At 49.3% G+C, this 17,202-nt stretch overlaps 4 protein-coding genes across 4 annotated transcripts; 2 read left to right on the forward strand and 2 right to left on the reverse strand.

The window, feature by feature from the left end:
- Positions 1 to 1,223: 1,223 nt before the first annotated feature.
- On the forward strand, positions 1,224 to 2,666 carry STEHIDRAFT_116457 (uncharacterized protein; the record flags this gene model as incomplete). The annotated part of the gene is made up of 3 exons (XM_007311288.1): positions 1,224 to 1,276; positions 1,338 to 2,134; positions 2,200 to 2,666. 3 exons carry the CDS (start codon positions 1,224 to 1,226, stop codon positions 2,664 to 2,666), a joined length of 1,317 nt encoding a protein of 438 aa, XP_007311350.1.
- A 1,186-nt stretch (positions 2,667 to 3,852) lies between these two features.
- On the reverse strand, positions 3,853 to 6,562 carry STEHIDRAFT_116458 (uncharacterized protein; the record flags this gene model as incomplete). The annotated part of the gene is made up of 7 exons (XM_007311289.1): positions 3,853 to 3,968; positions 4,194 to 4,774; positions 4,910 to 5,020; positions 5,283 to 5,416; positions 5,546 to 5,569; positions 5,789 to 5,960; positions 6,393 to 6,562. The coding sequence occupies 7 exons, from the start codon at positions 6,560 to 6,562 to the stop codon at positions 3,853 to 3,855; spliced, it is 1,308 nt and encodes a 435-aa protein (XP_007311351.1).
- A 1,081-nt stretch (positions 6,563 to 7,643) lies between these two features.
- On the forward strand, positions 7,644 to 10,711 carry STEHIDRAFT_116459 (uncharacterized protein; the record flags this gene model as incomplete). The annotated part of the gene is made up of 6 exons (XM_007311290.1): positions 7,644 to 7,740; positions 8,024 to 8,127; positions 8,196 to 8,335; positions 8,418 to 8,894; positions 8,960 to 9,491; positions 9,572 to 10,711. 6 exons carry the CDS (start codon positions 7,644 to 7,646, stop codon positions 10,709 to 10,711), a joined length of 2,490 nt encoding a protein of 829 aa, XP_007311352.1.
- Positions 10,712 to 11,211: 500 nt separating this feature from the next.
- On the reverse strand, positions 11,212 to 12,720 carry STEHIDRAFT_163592 (uncharacterized protein; the record flags this gene model as incomplete). The annotated part of the gene is made up of 8 exons (XM_007311291.1): positions 11,212 to 11,280; positions 11,371 to 11,449; positions 11,522 to 11,682; positions 11,757 to 11,972; positions 12,044 to 12,067; positions 12,117 to 12,201; positions 12,274 to 12,434; positions 12,508 to 12,720. The coding sequence occupies 8 exons, from the start codon at positions 12,718 to 12,720 to the stop codon at positions 11,212 to 11,214; spliced, it is 1,008 nt and encodes a 335-aa protein (XP_007311353.1).
- Positions 12,721 to 17,202: the final 4,482 nt, after the last annotated feature.

Here is a 17,202-nt window from a genome sequence, read left to right on the forward strand (position 1 = left end):
TATCTAAGGTATGAGTATCCCAACATTTGTGTTCCTAGTTCACTCCATCGTCGTCAAATTTGCGACAGCAAGTTCTAGATATTCAACCACCATCAATGCCAGAGCACGGATCTCATTTGCGCCATAGATCTACGGCACAGCAAAGGCAACACCGCGGTTAGCAACAAAGACCGTGCCACCTGGTACATCGATTATCCTCGAAACGATTCTGGTCCCAGCATACACCCGCTCTTAATCGAAGGATGTCTTCGGCGAAGTATACTATAGTAGGTCGATCAAGATCGCCGTCGCATCCACATTTAATTGGAAAGACATGGTCACTCAGGAGCAAGAGTTGGATACGATACGATAAGTAATATTCTCCGAGCTCCACCTTACCATGAGCACCAGCTGATTCGCCAAGGGTTTCACTTCAGAACTGATACATTCTCAATCTTTCACGCTACGGAGTAGAAGGAATGCAATGCGGAACGGGGCAGTGATGATACGTCTCACTGCGCCGAGCTCTGTTAGAAGCGGCGTCAGCCTATGGGCCTCATATACGGCGATCCTCCGGAGAAGTACAAGTGGCCGTTTACTCGTATTGGAAGACATACGAACAACTCCGAGAATGGGCATAGTGAGTTGTTACATTTTGACGGCAGTGAGCCCGATTAGTACATGCAGAACGAGTGGGGAGTCTCCAAGGGTGAAGATCATAACTTGAAACAAAGTGTGGTCCTGTTTGATTGTTCTTCTTCATTTTTCTTCTTCAAGTTCTCGGCTTGAGTCGAGCGACTCAGCGATTGAGGGGCTGTACGGAGGTTCAGCTCGTGCGGGATTTTAATTTTATGTCAAGTTGTGGCGCCCGTATTGGGGTCGGATACCCTGGACCCCAGCCCTCGACGATGGTTACTTTTGTAACAAGAGTGGCGCGACCCGATCTGTAACAACGGAAATATATCTTCAGGTTGGTATCGTAGAGCATGTGAACCAAAAATTCTCGTCCACTGTGTGGCCACAGTAGCGTGGCGTAGACACATGACACACGTGACATCCGTGTCTGAGTCCGAATGCTCGCAACGAAACTGAAACCTTACCACTTTCTTCTCTCCACCTTCGACGGCTTTCCATAAGCTCAGCATTCTCTTGCATTCACCACAATTTCCTATCTGTTTTATTGTTCATTCAACCCGCCTCGTTTGACGCCTCCGAAATCTACTGTCGACTATCGAAGTCAAAGTATGGCCAACTTAGTAGGCGAGCTCGGTGACGGAGAAGGACCTGCCTCGCCAATGTACGTCCCTCCTTGCTGATGCGTTTGACTCCAATAACTGGATTGATGTATGCGATTCCAGGCCCTATACAGTGCTAACCCCCGGAGAGAGTCCAATGGCACACATACCACAAGAGATCATCGACGAAGTAATCGACGACCTGGACGAAAAGGATCGCAAAACTCTTTCAGCTGCCTCACGTGTCGGAAAACGATGGAGGGATCGCGCACAGGCACGACTCTTCAAGAAAGTCAATATACATCACTCTCAGCGCCTTCAAGACCTGCAAGACATGAGCATCGGCGTCAATGATCCGCTCCGATATGTCAAGGAGGCGTCCATGGGCAGAACGTTCCTCAAGGGCACATTCCAAGGAGCAAGTGATATTATTTGTCGGATGAATCAAGTCACGTCTGTATGCCTATCCGAGGTGGAACTGGGTCGTACTATCTCTATCTTCCAGGCAGGCTTTCCGTCCTTGACTGCTCTAACAATTCTTCGGTGCTCTCTTTCACCGGACGCGCTCCCAGAGATTTTGCGTAGACGGACGGACCTCTCTAGCATAGAGATTTACCACTGCAACGACATTCCTGCTAGAGGACACCGTTGCACCGCTTTGCACGATAATCCTGCTAGGGTTCCCACCCAGTGCGAGGTCGCGATGCTGGCCTGTGACGATTCTGCGCCTATAGCTCTACGTTCCCTTTCCCATATATTGTCCGGCATAACTCGGATCTCTATCTCCCCCATCAAACGACCACCGTGGGAGACAATGTCTGCAGACGGGATAAGTTTGTGGAACCTCTTGTGTTTATTCAGCAACACCCTTGAGAACATCGAGTTCGATGTCGGAGAATATTCAGAGGAAGAGTCTCACCGTATTTATAGCCCCTTTTTCTAAGCACGTTCATATGCTAACAAATTCCGCATTCGTTACGTGTAGCTCCAGCTCCTCTCTGGGTACCCTCGCTCAAAACAATCATCGTTAATGCCAAACTAATCGAAGCCGATAGTAGCCGTTTATACTATTCAGCTCTTTCCGACACCGCCATGAATATAATAAGCAGGCCGCCTTCGGGAGCTCAGGATGAACTTGCTCGGATGGACGAAATTACGCTCCTCACGGATATTAAAGTCGAAAAAGACGGCATCAACGAGTGGACAGCGTGGGCTGTGGAGAGCAGCTTCGTGAATCTCGGAATACTCGCTCGAGCTCAGAACGTCAGAAGGCTCGTAATTCGTAACATGATTGAGATGGATATAGATGATGCTAAAGATCGTGCTGATGATGATAATAAGTTGGAGGGTGACTTGGTGTTAGCGAGGAGCACGTTTACGAGATTTGTGGATGACCGAGTGGGTGAGCTTCCCCAAGGCTGCGAGCTCGTGGTAGAATATGGGCCGAAGTGATGAGTCGGTGCTGAAATATCATTGTGTTGTCTGTCAATTTCGTAGCGACTCCTGCTGTACGCCGTGTACTTGAACCATCCAGTTGTTTTCCATATTACGTTTGAAGAATCGAGAACTTACAGGTTAAGTTGATTTTATTGTCTATTGACACCGATACAGGATGTATGATATATTTCACGACCTAGTCTCACTCTCGCAGATACTTCATATCAGGACTGTCAAGTGAAAAGAAATGTTTGCCTTGAGTTGTAGGCGACATAGTGTGAGTTGTGATTCACTGCTATGGATGATGAGAACCACAGCAACTGTTAAGAGCAGAAGAACATGAGATGACTCATGTTTGTACTAGAACTTCATATGAGAAACCGGTCTGAAGCAGTCCTGTATGTCGTCAAACAGCGAGCGAGCGAGGACGGAAGTCCCAATTTCGAGCAATCACCGCTCGCCCCCTACCATGGCATAAATAAAAGCGAAGCTAGGAGCTCGAGGGGGATGTTGTGAGTTCAATGGACTGATGGAAACACACAGTCAGTAGAAGTGAGCGGGGATGATAGCCTGGTACCGAACTCGAGGATGGATGTACGACGGAGTGTACACAACACGTCAGGCTGCCTCGCGAATGACAATAGGTTCTTAGCTGGCGAGGATCAGGCACCGCCGTTGAAGGCTTTGACTCCCCATATAAAACTCAGTCCCGAGGTTCAGACCATTTTGTAGGACACGATGAATAGAGCAGCAAAGGAAACAGAAGGGAGAAAGTGTTTAGGGCCGTGAGGCGGAAATTGTGGTAATCTCCTTGAACGGATCGAGACGCCATAATTCCGTGAAAACATGCAGGATGAGGTGTAAAGGCTCATCAAGTCAGCGACAAGGGAAATTCAAAGTAGTATAGGCTGAGAGTGACGGACATGACAATGTGCGGTATTCCGTCTCATGAGTGAGATGATAAGACGAGAGATCGGAAGGCTAGGAACGAGGGGCAAACTGAAGTTCCAAAGCTGCGTCCAAGCTGTATCCGGTGCACTGTTATGGGCACAATTCCGAGATATATTCTGCTGAGATACCGTGGTAGACACGAACAACCCACAACAATAAATCGTTCATAAGACAGATAAGAAGAAAGCCGGGCAAGGACGCGCCTCAGATGGATAGCTTTTCACGAGGACCCGAACTTAACTAGTATCGCTCATTTCCGATAACAAGCTGGTAGCTTTAAGCCAGAAGATGTAGTTCCCTCAGTGATAGTGTTGAGAAGAGCTTTCGTGAAAGTCGACCCGACTGAGATACGAGGCATCTCTAGCACTGAAGTCCACGAGCGCAGAATAAGTCACAAAGCACCAGAAAGAGAGCAGGATGTGAATGAGCCAGCCGTACAGAGAAGTTGACATTGTCTTTACAGCATCGGTATCGTTGTGGAGACTTCGAGGCGGAGGCCTGTCGTGGGGGTCGACCGTCACAGAGAGGATGAGAGGAAGAGTAGCGAAAAGTAGAAAAAACGAACATGACGTCATCATTTCATGGACTGACTTGCCATCGCCACAATCAGTGCCACATCGATCATGACCGGCCCGGGTAGAGTGATGGCAGAGGCCCCATAGTCGTTTTGCGCGTTGAGATAAGATGAGAGGACGGGAGATGGTGTGTTAGAGGCAACTAGAGGGTCTATGCCAAACTCTGCAGCGCTGATGAGGGCTGATGTCCATCGAGGGGACAACGGAGAGGGCGTAGAGGGCGCGATGCGCGACAGTCCTATTGATCTACGACTCTCTTGCAAGTGCGAACGAGCTTTGGCACCGTGGACTGTGATGTATAGCGTTTCGTGTATGTATTGAGCGTGCTGCTTTACTTTCGGTATGCAGGTTGTGTGGTTACATTGGAGGAGGAGAGGCGGAGCAAAGGAAGGTGGGACGAGGTCCTGTGAGACGATGCGGTGTGGCGACAATGTGGCGACATGATTGTGGCGATAAAGAAATTCACATTGCGGGGGAGTCCGGAAACGGCCCCACTCGGAACCGGGATCAGCTGACGGTGCCATTTTTTTCAACCTCTTCTCCTCTTCGTTGACCCTCACCACTAGCCATAGCTCCTTCACTGCTGCCTCTCGATGGCTCTTTGAATGACCACCTTATCATTGCTTTATCTCGGTGCTTACTACTCTTCTCCTTTGTGACTGGTTCGCCCTCGAATAGCTCTCAAACTCGCTGATGGATTCTGGCTAGCTCGGTTCTGGGTTACAGACTTACAGTGTTCGATTTGTGTCCGCACATAACTCTGGAATCTCGTGTGTCCGTCTCTCTTCCGGTACACTGTGCACGACCTCGACATGCTTGGTATACACGGCCTCCGTCAGTGGTCTGTCATATCCGTCGACATTGATGGCCCGTTCTCTAGTACTTCCCCGTCTCATCTTTTATCTGCTCTATTGCTGATCGTTCAACATTCGTAGCTTTCACCTTCGACCTCATGCATGATCCTAAACTCTGAGTGTCTATCCAAGGATATACCACACTCTAGCGATGGTACACTCGGCTCACTCATTGAGACGATGACGCAAGTCTCAATCTTGAACAATCATCCGTCAAACCCTGGCCTAGTGCTATAATCCTATGGACGTACATCGTTATCTGCTCTTCGTAAATAGACCGTATCTGCAACCCTTCCAAGCGACTCAATACCGGTGATCGGCCCCATCGCAGGGCCCCATTGGGCTTCAGCACGGTCAAAAATTCGTTCGCAGACACGGTCCAATGCTGGTACACAAGTCGTGCAGTGCCTACTTCGCTTACGAGCGGTGCTTCAAACAGCCACGGCGAAGGTTACATAAATGCTTTGCTAGCTTTTGCTTTCGAAGCGCTTTCTCGTCTGCAACAAAAACATACGTCTAGCTCAGAGTTTGTTACCCACTGCAGAGATATAGACGATATCTGGGTTCCGCCACAGTTCTTCCTGAAGCTGCCTTTCGTTACATCTTTCGGGTAGGCCCCTCATCTCCAAGTTCTAGCTGCATGCTGAACCTGTACTGAAAGTGGGTGTACCAGCTGCAGGAAGCGTGGATGAAAATCCTAGCTTTGGCTTCGAAACGCAGGTCGCCTATGCAGGCTTTCGAGAAGAGACAGACTTACGAGAGAAACAGAGGAAGGCCGGTGAACGCGAAGAAGAGAAATTGTGGCAAGGCAAGTGTGGCGGGAGTGTTCTGGGCCTGCGCCGGGATCGTCTGTCGGCATTTTTTTCTCTCCTTTCACTCCTTCGACGACGATGACGATCGTATGCTCTCCACGACCACGACCACACCCACTTCAAGGCCATAAAGCAAAGGTGCTGTTATACTCAACTCTGCTTCGCTTTAGACAGGGTACTCCAGTCTACTTCCTCGTTGTTCCTCCTCGAGCTCGCTCTGATTTTGGCGAGCGCTTGGTCCTGGATCAAATAAGGAATCCGGACATACTCCTCTGATTACTTGCATCCGTCCTTCTGCTCGCTGCATACCGTCTATGTCCTTGGCCTTATCGCTCTGCTAAGGGCGGGATTTCAATATCTGCTCTCCTTCGTCACCTTCTCCGGTACCCTTCGTTCGGACAGCGATACCTTCTTCTTTTCCACCTTGCTCCCTTCGCTTAATAATTATCGATACCTGCTTTCCAAGTTCCTCAAAGCTTCAGTCTGAGGTAGCTCTCGGAAAGGACGTCCTGAAACAATTGCTAGTCGTCTTTTTTCTTGGTGCTCTACCACAGTTCTCGCTTGGCCGTGTATGTCTTCTTTTCTCGAGTCATGCTCGGTAACTTTGTTATTCGCGATTCCTGCCGAGCTTCATCACCACTCTGTAAAGAGGAAGTATTCTCGCTTGAGCCTGCTATAATTTCCTTAGTATGTACTGCTACTGGCGGAGGATTGATCATCTTCAATCCAATGCCGACGCATCACCGTGACGTACTCTACATCGTCGTCGATGTATTTTTTTCAGTGTCTGTCACGGTTTGCAACCACTGTAGGTGATTCTGTTTTGTATTCCTCGTGCCCTTGTCGCTGAGTATTATATATAGAAGACTTCATTGAGGCGGATAAGACGTTCCGGAGACGGAGGACGGCGGTTTGCGGGGTGGAGTAGTCCAAAGGACTCTTAGTCGCTTTTTGTCTGGAGGTGAGGGTGTCGGTTGTGTTAGTGGACGGTTCCACTATGGTGGTGTGTCATTGATTGGTTCGAGAGGCGGTAACACGTGTTGATAACGAGCTTCATAACGATAACGGATACTAATGTCAACCGAGAGGCCATTGTCCGTTCAAACTACAGCCCTATATCTATCTCAGGACCATGCGCTCTAGTGATGATTACCCCACGGAGGCATTGCTGTCCTAGCTTTGTCCTCAGTGCATATGCCAGTCAGGTAGGTTTGGAGTATAAGGGATAGGCGAGCGAGCAACGCAGCGGAAAGGGAGACGAGGCGATTGTGGCGGGGGTGACATTCATGTGGCGAGTTCGAGACATTTTTCGGCCGTTTTATTTTCTCTCTTCTCTCTACGTCGTCCATCGCATGAAAACTACGAGAATCATACGGCTGAAGATGCTCCTATTGATCAGTGTGGCCTAGCTTTAGCTCGGATGTTGTGATTGATCACAACCTCGCTGCTGCGATTTTCTCTCTGGTTCCCTGTTGAATACGTGGTTTGTCTGAATCGGAGTGAGAGTTCTTGTTGTAATTTGTTTTATCTTTTCTACTCGCTCCATGCCTTCGTGCTCGAAATTACCGGTACTTGTCGCGGTCACGATCTCACCATTGCGTCTTTTGGGTTGGGTTGAGTCTTTCAAGACTGCGTAGGCTGTGCAATCTTACGCTGCATCTACGGGCACGTTATCTCGTCCTTCACGTCATCGTTCAAAATCAATCGATTTCTGGATCTGAATTCGGATGGACCTAGCTCGCTCATCTCATAAACTCACGATTGGTGGATACAGTGTTACATGTGATCCATCGTGCTATCATGATTCAAGTCGCCCTTCTTCGAACGTCCATTTGCGCCGTATGCGAGAGGATTCTTGAAGACAACTTCGAAATCTCTGGAGTTATGACGCACTTCCGTGAGTACTCACAGCCATTCATGGCAAGGAAAGCAATCATCAGGTTAGTTCTTTAATGAGCTCGTACCGTAACTGCTACAGGACGCTTACTTCCCTTCCACCACCACCAAAGAAAATACACTGTCAGCCCTTCCCATCGTCGTGATCATTGTGTCAATGTCCTGTACTCCTTCCATCCGTAAGTTTTCAGACGAATCGTTCCGTATACCCCAGAAGGCGTCTGTGTTATGTTGAATTCTTCATCGTTTTCGGCATTCACTGACTCGCGATATTTTCCTAATAGCTGAGGGGACGTACTGGATCCGCAATCAGCAGTTACGAACGTTTATTGGTCTTGGCACTTCGAACCTTGAGAAAATCGCTGAAAAACAAGAACCCCACTCCCTCGTCAGAGACTCTCCGACCGCAGCCAGATGTGGCTATTCGAGATTCTCTCCGATGGCGTACACTTTCAGATTCGGAATGCGAGTTCAGGTGGCGTCATGGGTCTCAAGGCACCGGACGTCGATTCCGGTTCTTCAATCGTCCTTGCGGAAGCGATAGAAGACGATAGAGGCCAACAGTGGAGGATCGAATGGATCGATGACTATGAGAGGTGCGCTTTATTGTTTGTTTTTGAATACCTGATGCCGCTCTTGTGTGATGCTTTGATAGGCGCTCAATACCTCGCATGTTAGGAACGTGACCTATCGTATTGTCAATGCGCATAACGGTACAGTTCTCGACCAAGGAATCCTCGCACGTGGGCAGCCAATCAAATCATACCCATATCACGGCCGTCCCAACCAACGTTGGTTTCTGGAGCCTGCTTTTTTGCCGACAGTGGTCTGGCTCGAGCACGTACGAACTGGTTGGTACTTGCAATATGACGCGAGCAATGCGAACCACGGCGCCGTCGCCCGTGACAAGATTCCCTCGACCAACACTTCGCGAGCCCAGTTATGGTTTCTGGAGCCTCAAGGTGTTGATAGGAGCTTCGTCATTCGCAGCCTCGAGGATGACACCAAAGCCTTGGACGTTTTGGACGGTGACCTCGCAGACGGAACCTTAGTTCTTGTCTGTGCCTATAACGGTGGACGAAGCCAGAGCTGGAATATTGAGAGGGTTGGATTGACGGACGACTTATCTGCTCCTTACGACGCCGAAAGTACCGTGTATGCTCTTCTGATTTCACATCGATATTCGTCATGGCTGACGGTTACAACGTTTTCAACAACAGATACAATCTTGTCAATGCTCGGACGGACACGATGGCCCAAATCGGGGCAGGAGGTTCTATCCAAGTTTTCGGAGAGCAAGACCCGGCGGCTTCGCAGCAATGGAGAATCGTACCCTATCCTTTCCCCCCTCTTTTCTGGGCCACCATCCAGAACACGTATACCGGAATGTTTATCAGACAGAATGGTGCTCTGGTTGCTGCGTCTAGGGGCTCACGTTATACGTTGGACAAAACCATACAGTGGCGCTTCTTACCTGGTTCTGACGCACCACACCATTTCTCGATTGTTAATCGCGCCTCTGGCTTGATCGTCATAGGTGGAATTGGAACCCCACACGTCACACTCTTGGAGAGTGGTGGAAGGGAAGATGGAAATCTCTGGGCAATGGAAAGGGATCGAGGTGCGAGGGGGTTTGGCATCGTGAACACGGTCACGAATGGTGCGCTGGATCAATGGGATGGGGGTGCCACGATCCAGGCACATCCCAACAACGGAACGAAAGATCTGCACCATCAATGGGTCATTGTGCAAGTGCGTCTACATATCTCGCTTCTACTCATTTTGTCCTCAATTTTACGGTATGACTGTTACTGATAACATGACCTGCATAGGTTCTTTCCGGCCGTCTTCCCTCGTTCGCGCTAGTCAATTCACGCACAGGGCGATCTCTGACATACGCCAAGACAAGTCAGCCGGAAGGAAACATCATCACTGCCGAACACAAACTCGATGATTTTTCCAACCAGTGGCTTTTCGAGATCGTCAGTGCCAACGATTCGAAACTACCCGTCTTCGCCATCATCAGCAAACTGTCTGGAAATGTCCTCGATCATTACGGTGGGTACCGCCTTGCAGCCGGCAGTGACGATACAAAAATGGATCACCATCGTTGGCGACTTGTTCCGTGTCACTGCGGGGAGATGTATTTCCATATCGTCAATCAACACACGGGATGTCACCTCGAAGAGCAGTTCACCGGGGCTCCGAACGCGGGCGTGTCCAGTCCAATACCCTACCCTGTTACAGACGCACACAGATCACAATGCTGGGAGCTCATCTCTGCTCGATACGAAGGATTCGACAGCATCATCGTGGACGATGATGTTCTTCGTTTGACCTTGAAGTATATGGAAGCCACGCATGTTTCTGACGCGCAGGAGTCTCTCCTGAAAAAGAGAGCCCCAGGGAGAGAGAAGAAAGGGAAAGAGAAGCATGGTCATATTCCTCAATCTCCTCGACGTTTGACTATCTTCGCTCCTATCATTCGCACCATCTTCCATCGAGTCATCAATCAATGGGAAGAGGATACCATTCACATCACAGCACGCACTGCAGCCAGAGTGGCTACGAATAGGAGCGAAGTCGAACGAGAGTTCGGCATTCCAATCCCTACTGCTCTTCGCAGACAGTCCGAAGTCTCCGGATGGATCCGCATCGACGTTCAGAGGCCATATGGGACTGCGCCGGGTCAGCGTGTGGTGAATGTCATCGGCCAGTGGTTGGAGAGCCCGATTTTCCACGTTATCGTCCCTGTGGGGGTACGTGTTGGTAGAGAGAATATACGTGCCGCGATGAGACAGAGCTTAGGGGGACATACCAGTGTTATTATTGCACACGCCAATTCCGTGCCGCCCGCTGGAGGCACCATGCCAGAAACGACACCGCCGCCCGCTCCTAGGACATGCAACGGGTGGATATATTATGCGGAGGCGATGAGCTCGATAGTCCTTCTGTCGCCGTTGGGAATGTAGCTGAAACTTACGATAAGTTGATGTGGTACGTTCTTGGTTTACTTGCACTACTAATCTGTCTTTCCTTGACCGAGCGCCTTCCTAAGGAATAGTTCATAATGTTTAAGATCATGTTTTCGTTTCAAGAACAGGTATAGAATCAAGAATTGATTGCCATTGGTCGGGGTTGGTAGAGAGAACATTGATCGCTTTGTAGTCGGGGTAGTCGGGTTATGGCGTGGGGAAGTAGGTAGTGAATACGATGTGATTATCTATTCGCGATAACCCAATCTCAACCATACATTTTGGTATGACCTACAATGGCTAAATTGGAGGCAGTTGGCCTACCCTAATCTTCCACGGCATAAGTATCGCGAATCTCTGCGATGTGCCTAATACATTGACGTATGGATAAAAACTGATGTCATTTAAGAAACAATAACACAGGTGAGAGTAAAACTGATACTCGTACATGGCCAATGGTGGAGCAACTGCTCAACGATACACATACAAAGACAATATTAGTAACGGATAGCCTCGAATTTCCACATCTGATTTTGGGTGCTCTTTTCAAAGGCCTCCACCGAAGTCTACGTAGAAGATTTCCATCGACAAACAAAAGTATTGCGTTCAGCATGCAAAGAAATGCGCAAAAAGTGACGGCCAACAGGTGTTCATACCAGTCTTCCACTAGCTCCCTCAGGACCGCGATCGGTGAGTGCTTTGGTACCGGAGCCACCGCTGTTGTGGAAGAGGATACTTTGAGGTGTATTAGAGAAATTTTCGTCAGATTGGGCAAGTTCATGCATCAAGATTTGCTAACCGACTCACTGGAATGTATGGTCACGTCCACGAGTCGGGGCGAGATCGACGGCCGAGTACAGTTTGGTGGCGGTGCCATTTTCGTCGACATAGAAGGGGTCGCCCATAGTTGGAACATCACGGAAGTTCATTAGGATCACCCCGCCGTGACGAGTGAATGCGAGTTGAAACTAAGTAGGTTGAACATAAATGCAGTGAGATATGTGCGTCGCGTGTGTCTAAGTAGCATACGTGAGACACTCACTGCATAGCTATTATCGCTTTCATATCCTTTTAGGTCCCACATCTTAAGCGCGGCATCTCTTCGATATATATACTCGCCGGTTTCGATATTGACGATCCTGTAAAAAGCTCCAGGCGTCAACTGCGAGAGCTGATCATGCTCCGATGAAAGATCATGCGATTCGTTTCCAGTGTGATCAGATCGCTCGAGGATCCAGTGTTGATGATCGTATTTCACCTGTGGTTTTGGATGTCATAGGTGTAGGCAAGGATGAGACCCAAAGTATTGAACCACTCGAGATGACGTACTGGATCGTGAACGTAAAGAGAGATCTAGAAGACGCCGTTAGAGAACTAGCAAGCCGTGAGGAGTTAAACATACAGAAGCGCATTTATCGGAATCGTGGCAGGTGGCAAAGCGAAGAATATTTTCGGCTCCCTTAACCTTATGGTCCCCGGTACTGATGCTGCATTGGTACGTCATCGAGTATGCGGAGATTTAAGTACAGGAGTGGCCAGAAAAGGAATTTTGGACGTACAGGAAAGAATCTCCCGACGGAACGATCGACCAGTCCATCCTCTTCAGACCAGCAATGAGCGTCGCCGGTCCACCAGGTTCCTGCATGATGTTCAGGTGAAACTTGTGCTTGACATTAATGATGGAATAGTCGCGGTCCTTCCATTCAAACGTAAAATTCCACTGTAAGGAAACGGATGTACTCCTTCAGAACCCTTCATATAAATCGTTCAAGTTAAAGCACGTAGGAACGTACCATGTGAGCCGGATCCGTGAAGTCCTCTTTGGCAGTAGTCACGATGCCGACTTCGTCGTCGTTGTCGTCTTCTGTAAGCTTACAACAGAGATAGACGTAGTTGGTGGAACGACGGCTGGTGCGTATGAAGTATATCCCGTTTGGGATAGGAGGTTGTGCAGTAACCGGAGTCGGTTTCACGAATGCATCACCTCTGCCGTAGTTGTTTGACATGATGCGAAAGTGCGTCCGTCCTAAGTCTGGAGTTTGCGGAGAATAACTCGTCGATACGATGCAGGGTGAAGGTCACTGGCAAGAGTCAAACTCGTGGAGATTCGTGCAGCGGGAGTGAGGAAGGAGGAATTCACTATGAATAGAACACATTAAAATAATTTCTTTGGCAAGCATGCTGGATCATCGAGGCATCGATTCAGAAATTGTGGTAGCTTCTCTTACAATGCTGCTCGGTCATGACTCCTTGCCAGACCTTTCCATAGCCAGAGAAGCAAGAGGCGTCCATCAACTGCCTGGTCAGCGTGTTGCAATCGATGGAGAACGATGGATGACAGCGATGCCCTTGGCCCTTCTCGGTCATTCGCACAAGCCTCGACGCGCCCATTTGGAAAGTGCTTCTGGATATATTCTCTCAGGATCAACCCAAACATCGTCATCAACGTTAAGAAATTTAGCATATTTTCCTTCGTGCACGATGGCAGGGATCAGACGGATGTGCCGTTTATTTTTGCAAGATCGAGAATCCAGACATTGCCTACCCTACTCCGCGCGGTGGTGATGCTACAGCCTTGGACAGAATATGTTCCTCAGAGATTAGAAACTGTGGCGAGTAATGAGAACGGGATGTCTGACTTCAGTACCACGTTGGGTTTCCCTAGCCTAGGCAGGGTTCCTTCAGTACCATCCGATCAACCAGCCATGAGCCTGCAGACATTACGTGCACAGCTGTGGAGCTGTCGCATGATGCACAAATCCACGTCGTGAACTCGATTAACGCGTTCTTCCATACATGGGAAGAATAACCATCATCGCCCAGTGAGCCTCGAACTCGCGTTGGAAAAGTAACGCGAGAATAACAGAGCACAGGAGGCTAAGATAAAGCGCTGAGCAGCGGCTGCTCAATAGCGTTGATACTGGGAGCTAGATAACGACCGACAGCCGAAGACACTAGACTCCTCGCCTGAGTGCTAAGTATTCGAAGAGGTCAACGAGACCGAACGAGAGAGTGCATCGACGGCAAGCACGACACAGATATCGATCCTGGCGAGTACTAGTAATATTTGGTACACAAGTTATCGAAAATATGCCATTAGCAGACACGCAATCCGCGACAGTTCCTAATAAAAACCATAATTGTAAGCCGCCTCGGACAACGACCCAAAGAATGCAGAGCCGGAGACAGACTCGCCGTCCCGTCATATGACACTGGCCTGTTTGAAAGTGATTGCGTGGCTGGGTCGAATTCTCGGCACCGTCAAGGTGCAATTGTCAGAGCATGGTGTCTGTCGTGGAAAAAATGCAACGGACGTTCGAGATATGTGGCGTATAGCTTACAAGGAGTCGACAACGACGCTACCATCCGCATTATCAACCTTCAAGATGGAGAAGAGCTGAAAGTACAAACCAAAATTCATTTCGGCGTGATCAGCAGAGTGTGAGGGTCGGAAGTGCATGAAGGGTTGAACTACCGGGTTATGGCAGTCAACGTCGTAAGATTTCTCATCGAAACCTAGAGAATCGGGCTGGTCAGTATAGACGAAACTTTTCTGTGGAGAGCATGGAAATAAGGTGGAAATGGGGCTCAGGAGATGTAATCGTTGAAGCCAGCGGAGACGAGAGCAAACACAGAGTATATTGATGGTACTTTGGCTATGGTGCCAAGATAAGCAAGGTCGAGCTAGTACCGGAGTCAACAGGACCGAACGTTATATCCACGCCGAGACAGGGATTGTGAAACATATTTTCTACTCGGAGAGATACAGCGAGGGCAAGCATTACTCGCGAGGAAAAATCACCAGGGATTAGTCAGTGGTTTAAGATCTCTGTTGAATAGAAGGGGGCGTAGGGTGGTCTTCCAGTGGGCCGCAAAAGACTCGCTTAGAATTGGGGGAAGACTAATTTGTCTTCGAGAGGAATGAGGTATGAAGAGACAGTACTGGCGACAGTAATACGAGGACAGGGGGTGTCCTGATGACCGTGGAAAATGAAGATCGTGATACCGAACGGCGCCAGACACTTTGAATACCGCGAGAAACATTGATATAGTGCACGAAAAGATGGATTTAAGCGATTTTTACGACACACCCTGACTGCAATCGTCCAGTACCAGAGATGGTCATAATCAAGCAGCAACAACGAGCAAATAATGTTCAATCAGATGCGAAGCAAGCACGGCAGTCCACAGGACAGTAGTTGAGTTGAAAGCGAGGTCGCGTATGCACACAACATCTTCCTCTATATGAAAGAGTGGAGATGATGTCAGTCGTGGTCGTGGAGAGGATGCGACCGTTACAGTCGTCGTTGACAAGGAAGGAGGGGAGAGAGAGCTCGAGAAAACAAACCGCCGGACTATCCCGGTGCGAGGTCCGAAGTCCACCGACTCCGCCACATCAATTCCCTGCACGCCACAGTCGACGACGTTGTCCAACTTCATCTCTTCCTCTCGCTCGCCTCCCAACGCATGGCAAAACCACGAAAATGTTTCATCTACAACACCGAGCTCGACCCTTTCCCTCCACGGACACACCATTACCGCATGGTTCGCCCAGTCACCCAACGCCCTCACCTCTACACGCGAAGGTTTCTTCGTCCCATTCGCCTCTCGAACACTCTTTCTAGAATTCTATCCCGGACTTGGTCTTCGCACTGCATTCCACCGCTCGCTCGTCGAGAAGCTGGCTGTGAAGGAGAGGAGGTGGATCTCTAATGGATTTCGTACCCAGAATGCAGAAGGCTGGTATGCGGCAAAGTGTCATCAGCAGGTGCTTTGTTGCGTGATAAGTTGGGTGCGTTTCTCTCTCGCAACCGGCTGGTATTGTCGCGTCTTTTCAGCTACTGTAATATCCTTCGTCGTCTACATCTCCTCCACGACCTCTCTTCCGTTGCTTGTGGATCATTCGCCCTGTTTGAACCTTGGCCACTTGCGCAACCATTACCCTCGTTCCGTTTCCTCCCTTGTTCCTCTCCAGCGAGTACATCCTACTCACCTCGCTTGCTTGTTGACTACAGCCCTCACAGACGCAAGGATAATAACCCTCGTCACCGCTCACAGTAATTACCGCCCCTTCTATGTACAACTCACGGTTCACCGAGCGGACGGTTCGGCCTCTATGACATGCAGTTATCAGGGCTTTTTCCCTACGTTGTTCTTTCTCAGTACGTTCATGCCTTACAATTAACCCGATTTACGCATCTGTCCTCTCCCTCCCCTTCATTTTCCTCTCACACCGTCACTTGGTGTTCCCATGATATTCTTGGTGCCTTTCACCTTCGGCCATCTTACTTCCCCTCTTCGCCCGTTGTCTGACATCCTACTTCAACAGCTAGCTCGAAGCCCATGAGCGATGACTCCTTCGAAACCCTGTCTTCCGTAAACGCTTCGCCTTCGCCGCAAGACATTTTAGAACGGTATGTGGAGGGTCGTTAGGTCGATGGGTGCGTGCTCAATTTTACCATCGTTTTACTGCGTCATTTTCCCTTTTGCTTTTCGTTCATCTTCTACATTCATATCACGATCTTGTCATCATGTACAACTCCAGTCCAATGTCAACCGTCCCACGCATTCTCTCCGACCCTCCCATTCTTCCCGTCTTCTTTGCATGTTTTACCGCATGATCTCGCCGTGCGTGCATGCACCATTGCATCTTTTGTCTATCGATACATTGAATCTTCCTCATCCTCTTCTCCCCCTTTCACCCTCATCCCACCTTTTTCGTTGTTCGGCTCGTCGTCCTCCTCCTCACATAACCCTTTTTACTACTACCTCATAACACATATATCCTTTGTCTTCGGCCGTATTCCCCCGCTCTAATCGTATTCGTCATCCTAGAGTCCACCTTCCCTTTCTTCGCCACCCGTCCTTTACTTGCAACGCCTATCGTATTCCACTCTCTCCTTTTCTTTTCGTCATGTCTTTTTATTGTAATAACTATGACATATGTATTATCGCCCTCCGATACGCCACCCTCGTATTATGCCTTCGCCTTCTCACCCACTCCGTCTATTTCATCTTGTCTCATTTTTTTATTGCTCCGTACTGACATCTACCATTCGTTGTTATAGTGTAATGATCAGTACGCCGAACCTCCACGGGCACCGAACGGGTCGTCCGAATGGCGTAGAATAAGATGCTTAGAGGTACTTAGGCGCTTTGTGAGGTTCTTCCGGCTTTTCGTGCATCATTCCCTCTTCTCCGTCTGCGGGTCGAGTTGGCGCCTGAACAAGGTTTTATCTTTTGCTCATCAGTGGTTCACTTAGACGGAAGGCAGGATTGAGCGCAGCTCGGGACTGCTCGATGCCGTGAGGCAAAGTTGTGGAAGAGGGACGGGGACTTCGAGTGCATGCTGGGCGGCTAGATTGTCGAACGCGTATGTTCAGGTTTTTGGGCCGTCGGTGATGGCTACGCGCTTGCATCGAAGCTTGACTGCTCGTCTGTTATTATCGTGCGAACTTCTTGATGGTTGACATGCTTGCATACACGGG

The sequence above is a fragment of the Stereum hirsutum genome (genome assembly GCF_000264905.1).
Source record: "Stereum hirsutum FP-91666 SS1 unplaced genomic scaffold STEHIscaffold_25, whole genome shotgun sequence".
Classification (NCBI taxonomy): Eukaryota; Fungi; Basidiomycota; class Agaricomycetes; order Russulales; family Stereaceae; genus Stereum; species Stereum hirsutum.